The 9,430-nt window shown below is 38.9% G+C and overlaps 1 protein-coding gene across 1 annotated transcript in view; it reads left to right on the top strand.

Moving 5' to 3' along the window:
• Positions 1-1,336: 1,336 nt before the first annotated feature.
• Positions 1,337-9,430, top strand: part of TRIM37 (tripartite motif containing 37) — a 37,962-nt gene continuing 29,868 nt past the window's right edge. Inside the window, exons 1-6 of the mRNA XM_009323816.1 lie at positions 1,337-1,405; positions 2,764-2,804; positions 3,895-4,011; positions 5,099-5,186; positions 6,046-6,168; positions 7,552-7,675. Coding sequence (XP_009322091.1) covers positions 1,337-1,405; positions 2,764-2,804; positions 3,895-4,011; positions 5,099-5,186; positions 6,046-6,168; positions 7,552-7,675 — 562 coding nt within the window. The remainder of the gene's footprint in view (positions 1,406-2,763; positions 2,805-3,894; positions 4,012-5,098; positions 5,187-6,045; positions 6,169-7,551; positions 7,676-9,430) is intronic.

The raw sequence follows: 9,430 nt of genomic DNA, 5'->3' as shown, positions 1-9,430 counted from the left end.
TTCTAGGCGAGACGTAGTCAGGGTTAGAAAATAAACCGGTGGAGCATTGCCCGTTCTGGAGGTGGATGTGGATGGTGGCGCTGGCAGAACCCGTCTTGGCATGCGTGAAGGCACAATTGCTCAGTGGTGTCTGTTTGTAACCTGGGCAGCTTGCAGGCATTGCTGTGGCCTGTATTAATAGCAGCCAAGCAGGAGAAGAAGTTAAAAGACCTTGTGTGATAATATCCTGTGAAGGCATGCATTGCATTTTAATGGTTCGCAGCCGTTAAAGAAGGCGTTAATGTATGGGAGATACTGTGGTATCTGTAAATTGAAGATATGCCTCGCTTTTGTGCTGATGTATAACTTCAACTCTGTGGGGGAAAATATTAGCCCATCTGAAGAATCTTTCAAAGTTCCATAGTTAAAGCCAGAAGAGACCTTGCTTCGCTTTTGTGCTGATTTATAATTTCAACTCTGTGGGGGAAAATATCAGCCCATCTGAAGAATCTTTCCAAGTTCCATAGTTAAAGCCAGAAGAGACCCACCTCCTGTACAATACAGAATGCAAGACTTCTTTATCAGTGAAAAATCTATCAATATGGAAAGTAAACATCGCTTGGCATTTCAAAATACCTTTCTCATTTTGGGAATGGAGAGATACGAGGTGATTGTCTTCTAGAACAAAATGTTTCCCTCTTCAAATGGGTATAGCAAAACAATATGTTAAATTATATTTTTACTGCCCAAGATTAATTAAATGGGGTGTGAGGGGGGTGTGGAAATTGTGGAGCCAGTGCTAATGGTAGACCTTAAAAGAATGTAAGTCTTATAAAAGTAAAAAAAAAATAAAAATGCCCTGTTCGATTCAGCCCCTCTCATTAGCATTCTGTATAATACATGCATGCACTTATCATGCTTTTGAGTCAGTTTAGTGCCAGTACATTGAAGCTCGTGGATTCGGAGTCTGCAGGTACAGCACAGTTTCTTCTGACAACTGTTCAATCCCACGTGAACACAAGTAGGAATAACGTCTTGGCCTCAGAAAGGCCCTCTTGGAAGAAGATAAACCAGACAAAGAAACAGTTCCTTGAAGAGGAGTAATAGTGTTACAAAATGGGTGCTGAGAGCTGGTGTGGTTTAGGAGCAAGTGGGGAGGAGAGCCGTGGTGTTTGACTTAGTATCTCGCTCTGAGATGCGCTGTCCGTAGCAGTTTGGAATGGGACTGCATTTATGAAACCTGGCACTCTGCCTGGAAAATAAATGCAACTCTGATATGTTTGAAGTATGTGGCTTAACAATAGCAATAATCTACCCTTTGCAGAGCATTGCTGAAGTATTCCGATGTTTTATTTGTATGGAGAAATTGCGTGATGCACGTCTGTGTCCTCATTGCTCCAAGCTGTGCTGTTTCAGTTGTATTCGGGTGAGTTTGCTTATTATAGTTTATTCTTGCAAATGTATGAACTTTAAAACTGCTGATTTTATGAACACGTTCTTGCTTCTTTCTTGCCTCTTCTCCTGGAGTTCCAAGGATTCCTTTATCCTGCTCTGTGCTCTTTAGTTTCCCTTTCAAAATCTTTTACGACACCCTGAGGAAAAACTAGGCAGGCTATGCATTGCATTCAGTAGTGCTGATTATAGGGACTATCTGGAATAACTGTTTTTAAGAAACAGACATATAATGATCCCTTCTTTAGCATCTTGTGAGAGTCAGCGATGCCTGTGTGGAAGACAGTTCCTGGTGGAACAGGAATTAAATAGTGACTTTGCATCTGCCGGTATGGAACACTGGAAGGTCATAACATCACCTCTTGTCATCTTAGAGATGTTTTTAAATGCTTACGAAACTAGTGTGATATGATCAGATATGGGCTAAATCTTTCTTGAGGGAGTCTGGTACAGCAGGCTGAAGCAGCATCTGAAGTACCTCAGTTCATTTATTAAGGTCCCGGTTACCAGTGTATAACACGTCAGTTCCAAGTCCACAGGCTGTTCCGTGTTAGTGTAGTGGGAGAGGGTTCAGCTGAGGTTTTCAGACCTCCGGTAGTATTTCCAGAAGTCGGAACAGTCATCATTCACTTCGAAAGCTCTGACAAGAACCGTAGGTGAAGGATTCGTGTTAAGAATGTTAGATGACATATTGATGCTGGGTGGTGAGAGATTATTCATGAGAATCTTTAAATGTAGTAGTGAGCTGACAAATATAAGCCCTTCAACTGCTGAGCTTTTACACTTGTAAGCTGTAGTGGGCAGGTGAAGTTCTTTCCTCAGCTGCTTGTCTTTGAAGCTTTCTGGAGGAGAAATGTTCAAAGGGTCCTTGTGGATTTGATCATTGAACTGCAGGTATTGAACTTGTGTATAAATAGCTCAAGAGGAAGAAATAAGTTACCTTGAAGACTAATAATTTAGGCTCCAAAAAGTATGCTTGTTGTATCTTTTGCTTGCTTTTGTTGAAACATGCTCTTTAGTCTATGACTATGGGAGTCTGTGCCAGGTGTGTGGTTTCTAATGGAATATTTGGAACCCCCAAATTCTCTATAATTTTGACTGAAGCATCTTTGACATCTAAAGAAAAGTGGTTGCTTTGTTACTAAGATACAAGTAGCAGCTTCTTCTGTGACTAAGTGGTTGAACAGTTAAATTACAAATCTGTAAAAAAAGGAAAAAAGTATAGGAAGACCGTAATAAAAAGAAGTAACTCCTAATTAATGATAGAATGTGCTTGCTTGCAGTTCTTTTCTTACAGTCTCTTGAAAAATGTTTTTCCTTTTTCCTTCGTAGCGTTGGCTGACTGAACAAAGAGCTCAGTGCCCTCATTGTAGGTAAGGTATTTTTAATATGAGAAATAAATTATCAGGAATTGGGTGTACTGTCCTGTTATGATCGATCTTTTTTCAGTGCAGGTTGCACTAAATTTGTAAGCTTGATTTTTGAGACCTGCCTGCTGTTACTATAAAAATTTAGCCTGGTATAATACTTATTCTAAAATACGTTACAGTTTGTGACAAGCTAAGCAAGATCTTTGTTCTTCCCCTGTTTTCAGTGCGTGTAGTTGGTGTAATAAGAGTAACTAGATGGTATTCCCCTTAGAACTCTTTAGATTCTTCTTGCAAGAGTCAGAGACCAGAAACTTCAGTTGCTCAGACTGAAATGTGTGCTTTTTTTATACCTATAATTTGTGAGACTTATCTTACGTGTTGCAGATTTGTCTGAGAGGTAGCTACAATGTGGTGTTTGTTCTGGGTTTTTTTAAGGCAATGCCTCACCCTGTCCCCCCAAGCCCTGGCACTGCTTAGGACTTCCAGTTCTTGAGTACCTAGCAATTCTAGCTCTTGATAGACCAAAAATTGGAAGGCAGCATATTTTTTCCCCTAAGGGAAGGGAGGTATTTAAAAACAACTAACCAACCAACCATTTCTGCAGAACTTTTTTAATATTCAGCTTTTAAAGTATTTGATCAATAGCTCTAAAATGCTTGCAAGGAGGTAAATACATCTACATTTTACAAAGAAGGGCGTAACTGAAGCACTGCAACGGGGATAGTTGAATAATGGGAGAAATTGAAGAAGCACTGAGAAATGAAATTATTTGCCCAGCGTTATCCAGGAGCCTATAAAGAAATCTGGAAATAGTTGTTGGGTTCCCCATGTAGCTATTCTGTATGTCATTGGGGGGTGGTTCGTTGTGGTTCCTGCCTCCCCCCAGCCCCCAAATGAGCAAATTGACTTAAAACATTTCATTTCATTTAATTTCTTTTTTTTTTTTTTTCCCCTGAGATAACTAGTACAGCTTCAGCTTTTTGCCTGTGACCTTTCCGATAGTGTAGAATTGATGAACTGAATTCACTTCAATGCTTCTCTCTTAGCTCCTGGAGCCAAGTTCTTGCTCTAACTCTAAGAATGCTTCTTGCAGAGCCCCGCTGCAGCTACGAGAGCTCGTAAACTGTCGTTGGGCAGAAGAAGTCACACAACAGCTTGATACACTTCAACTGTGCAATCTCACAAAGCATGAAGAAAACGAGAAAGACAAGTAAATGGAGCATTCTTCACACAAAGCGTTTTGCAGTTTGCCTTATATGGGCGGGCTTTTAATTTCAGCTCGTTACTAAAATCTGGGAACTAACTGATAACTTTTACTTACTTAAAAGCTGAATTGTGCTCACTGTCTGACTAAAAGTTGGAGTTCATTTCTGTCATACTTAATGAAACAAGAAGAGCTCTTCAGTGTCTTTGCCTAGAAAACTACTACTATTTCTAGTTTGACTCGATATAGTTAAAATGAGAGATACGGGAAACTTGAAGGGTAGTAATACTTCTTAAGGCTTTTAGCCCTTCTTAGTGACCGTACATCTGAAATAAAAGTCTTCTCTCAATGGCTTGCTCATTTTGCAGTCCCATTAAGACTGTGGGTGCTGATTTGGTATCTCAGCACATAAAAGCGGAGAAGCTGTTCTGAGAAGATGTCTTCTAGTCCCTTGCGAAAATGTAATTGATAAACCCGGTTTGAGATCAAAGAAAATACAGAAAGCCCCACAGAAAGCACTACTGTTGCTATATCTGTCACATTACTGCTGTTCATTCTCCTTCCTTGTCTTTGGAGCCTCCTGTATTTTCTTATATATTCTTTTCCTAGGAGCAGCTGTCAGTACTTTCTCAGCAGGCTTTTCTCCTGGTTTTATCCCATTACCAGCGCTATTATGTGTTTTAAGATATATTCTGGAGATTTGGAGGAGAAAAGTGTGAGAAGAAGCATTGAAAAATGGACAGGGACTAATTATGTGTTCTATACCTGCCTCCTCCCCAAGTTCCTGAATGCTAATGCAGGGGGAAGGGAGAGGCAGGTACTTTAGGTCTGGCCTGGTCTGTGCTCGGTTTCTTGATTGGTGCTGTTTCTGAAATTTTAAAAAATGACAAAGATCAGTTTGCCCAAAAAGCTTATGAGCCATTGCTCTGTGGTTACTTTGGGTTGCGTATGATTAGGATTTTAATAATGTGAAGTATTAACTTCTAAAATTCTGAGCTTGATTCGTTGATGATATCCCTTATCTGCTGGGTAGAAATCCAATTTTAGTAATGTACTTTCTATCTCTGTGAAATACGTGTATTTTTTGTTTAAGGTGTGAAAATCATCATGAAAAGCTTAGTGTTTTCTGCTGGACCTGTAAGAAGTGTATATGCCACCAGTGTGCGCTTTGGGGAGGAATGGTAAGAAGAGACTTGCTTGCTTGTATGCACATGGTGTGTTACAGTAAGAGACTGCAAGCGTTATGTTTGACAGCAGTTTGAAGAAATAGAAGTGCTATGAAACTGTTATGGCTATTGAATTGCCATGCAAATACTGCAGTTGTATGTCTTTACAATTTAAAGTGAACTTTGGTTGTGAAAGGCGATACCTTTTGTTTATAATTAGAGAAGCAAATTGAATTTTTGCTGAAAGGAGGTCAGAATTACCTTCCTTGTTATAAACTTTGTGATGTCTTGGACAAACTGTAGATGGTGCTGAGGATTTTATGGGCAAAGGAAGCAGTCTTTCTCAGAGAACATAGATAACACTTGCATTATTTAAATGTCCTGGCCTGTAATCTTGAATATCTTCAAAGCTGTATTAGTAGCACAATTCACGGCACTGTTTATTATCCTTTCAGTTGAGTGTTTCAAGGAGAGACTGCTGTCATTGCTTGGAATATAAGTGGTTAACAGCGTGCTGCCTTTGTTTGGGAAGGGTGTTTTAATAATAATAAAAGTAAGATATCCCTTCTATCGTTATTTGATTTGTTAGAGAATAGCACAGTGAATGAAGCAGTTTATTTTTGGAGGACCGCTGAGACTCCAAATAACTCTTGACAGGAAGCTTTGACGGTATGAAAGCCAAATTCATGACTTATGAAGGGAAGTGAAAGACAGGCTTCCTACATACAATCTGCTTTGGAACTTTTCCAAAATGACTGATACACTAGGAGGCTTGCTTCCCCTTTCTTTCAGTAATTTAATAGGAGTGGAATAAAGTTAAAAAGGGATGCTCTATTATTTCTCCCTCCCCCCCTCCCCTTTTCTTTTTTAACAGCATGGAGGGCATACTTTTAAGCCACTGGCAGAAATCTATGAGCAACATGTCACAAAAGTAAATGAGGAAGTGGCAAAGCTTAGGAGAAGACTCATGGAATTGATCAGTTTGGTGCAAGAAGTGGTAAGAAATTGATCCAAGATAATGTTAAGTTTCCCTGTAGTACGCCAGAGATATAACAGGGATATCCCCAGCACCTGTTTAGAAGCTGTTGCTTCTGTGAAGGCAATCAGATTATCCCCCAGAGAGACATTTTTACTTTTTAGTTATACTCTTTTTATACTATGTGGTGTATATTCTGGTATATATTTTTATACAATGTGGTGATATTTATACAATGTGGTGTATATGATGTATCCATCAGCATATTCTCAGTACTGTTTTTGTAGTTGCCAGACAGAAAAAGATGTGAGTTGGCTAACAGGGAATTTTTCTTTTGGTGTATGCTATTTAAAAGCTAGAGTTGCACAGTTCTTTGGAAGATGTATTTTTGTCGACACTTATAAAAGTGCGGTCTGCCATGCTAAACAAGTATAAAAATGCTTTATTCTAATAGAGCTTATTTTCCTTTCTTCAGGAGAATAAACTACAAGTATATATTTGAGCCTACAGGGTGGGCTGTAAAGCAGCTCGCCAGTTAGAGATTTGAAGTCTGGGTACCTCCTTTTTCTTCCCCATAGGGGTAAATGTGTTAGACATCCAAATATCGACATGTTCAGCTTTGGCGGTTTCAGTGGGAATTCCAATAATTCAATACAGTTTCTTGTATTCTAGGAAGGATTATTTTTGTGTTCTGTTGAATGCTGTTACATTTATTGTGTAGTCTTTGTGCGAATAAAATAAGGGGTTTTTTAAACAAGTTTCCATATGGTTTTTGTCTATGCTATTATTCAGGTAGTTGTTTGCCACATGCAGTGGTAGTTTAGCTCTGCTTCAGCTCAGATGTGACTGTTATGTCACCAAGTGGGCTACTTGTAAGTATTTGTAAAATGTTGAGAGGATTGTGGCCTTCACCTTCCAGGGTGAAGAGTGCAATTTTTATCAAATTATTCTTGTTACCAAGAAGGTAACTTTTCTGTGCTGCTCAAGTTACAGAAGGGAAACTGGCAGTTGTATTTACAAATTTTGATACTAAAGAACACCATATGACAAACCTCTATGTAATGAGAAAATGTTGCTCAACTTTACTGTTAACCTTTGGTCACCCACCAGAGGGCACGCTTATATATTCAGTAAAAGTCTGAGGATATTTACAACTGGCAACAGGAATAGCCTGTAATACAGCTCATCTAAAAACACATTCTTGTTTTCTTATTCTAAACATGCACGCTTCAGTAAGACCAGGATAATTTTTTTTTAATAATAAATAATAGGGCTGGAGGGGACTCCAGGGAGGCCTAGCATTTCTGGGATCTGAGAGAGTGGAGTCAACATGTAAATGAGTGAAACATGCAAAAGTGTAAAGGCTTTCTTTTTGTGCATGTTTTTTCCTGAACCCTGTTTTAGGAGAGGAATGTGGAGGCAGTGCGTAGTGCGAAGGATGAACGAGTTCGGGAAATCAGGAATGCAGTGGAGATGATGATTGCCCGGTTAGACACTCAGCTGAAGAATAAGCTTATAACATTAATGGGTAGGTATTTGCCTGATCTATTATGAGTAGGAGCAATATATTAACAGTGTGTAAATCTATCAAGAAACTTTCTTGCCCTGGAAGTATGACTTCTTATACACTTTATGGTGTTAAGCAAGCTAACTGCTGACAGAAAACTTCTACCTACAGCAAAGATTTTAGTTAATTATGTTAGACGTAACCTGGTTATGTTCTGTTAGAAACTCCTGGATAATAACTTGGAGAACATTTCCATCTAATCAGAAGATGTTTAGTACCTTTCACTTCAAGTGTTTTTACACCATCATTTGTATTAGCCAAGAAGTCCTTTGTTGTAATTTGACATCTTTGTAATATATACTCCTTTTAATGTAATTTTAAAAAATTAGAAGTCTGTATGAGATGTCTGGTGAGCATCAGTTCAGATCCATACATACAGGCATCTTTGCCTGCAAGTAAAGAACATGGCATCTGGAATCAGAGCTGCTACTGTGGTTCCTGACACTTGCTAACCAGACACTGGTCACTTTAGCTCTCCTTTGGTATAAATAGAAGTGAGAAGACAGGTGGTACACTTACAGGTATTGAAGCTTACAGAAGCAACACTACTAAAAATTAAGTGTAGCTTTCGACGAGAAGGACAGAATGTTCCTCAGTTGGCTATAACTGTACGTGCTTTGCTCAACTAATTTTGCCTTGTTTTTTCCATGTGCGCTTTCATTTGCGTAAGTGCTTTGATAGGAGCACGTACTACAGGTGACGACATCTTGGGATATCGGTTTCTTTAGACACTCTTGAAATGTTATACCTATGACCTTAGTTTTGCAAGGTACACAACCAGTAGATCAAAGTACACAGACAAATAGATCCTTGACCTTGTACCTACGTATTTGTCTCAGAACTAAAAGCAAGGCAATAAAATAGCTGTGCTGAAAATGTATTTCTGATGCTTGAAATCTTCACACAGAGACATACACACACCCCCCTTCACCCCGCCACCCACCCAAAGAACACCTGCAATGTTCATGCTTGGAAGATGTCCTTAGCTTTGATAATGCTTGTGTTTATTCTCTTAGTTCATTTCCATTAAAAACAAAACATCATCATAAATGTATATTAGCTATGTTTCAAGTTTCTCTTCAAATTCATGTCAGTACTTTAAAATGTTTGCTTTACGTTAAATCCAGGATTCATACATCCATACATATTTTGTGCCCATATCAAATACAGTCATCAGTCACAAGATTTGTTTTAGTGTGTACAGATTAAAGATCAGTCTTAAAGCTGGGGTAGAATGTCTTAATTATTTGTACGTACAGGTTAACGTTTTGTCCATGTAACACCTTTTTTCTAACAACTGCCAAACACCCTTCAGGTATGTAATGTGTGACGGAGACAAAGTAAATCCCCATGATAGAAAACAGACAAATGTGACTTAGGTTTTTATTCTTTCTCATCATGTCTTCACGCTAGTTGAAATGCACAAACACATTTAAACATCGTTTGTTCTTTTTTATAAAGAAAACACTTAAACATCGAAGTCAAGAGAAATGGTGGCTTTTAGGAGAAAAGTCCGCTAATATAAAAGAGAGGCTTATGCCCTGGTTTTGGCTGGGATAGAGTTAATTTTCTTCCTAGTAGCTGGTACAGTGCTGTGTTTTGGATTTAGGATGAGAACAATGTTGATAACACACCAATGTTTTAGTTGTTGCTGAGCGGTGCTTACACTAGTCAAGGACTTTTCAGCCTCTTATGCCCTGCCAGTGAGAAGCTGGA

Source organism: Pygoscelis adeliae, unplaced genomic scaffold (assembly GCF_000699105.1).
Source record: "Pygoscelis adeliae isolate BGI_AS28 unplaced genomic scaffold, ASM69910v1 Scaffold290, whole genome shotgun sequence".
Lineage (NCBI taxonomy): Eukaryota > Metazoa > Chordata > Aves > Sphenisciformes > Spheniscidae > Pygoscelis > Pygoscelis adeliae.
The sequence above is the reverse complement of the archived record's forward strand: the minus strand, read 5'-3'. Positions and strand labels throughout refer to the sequence as shown.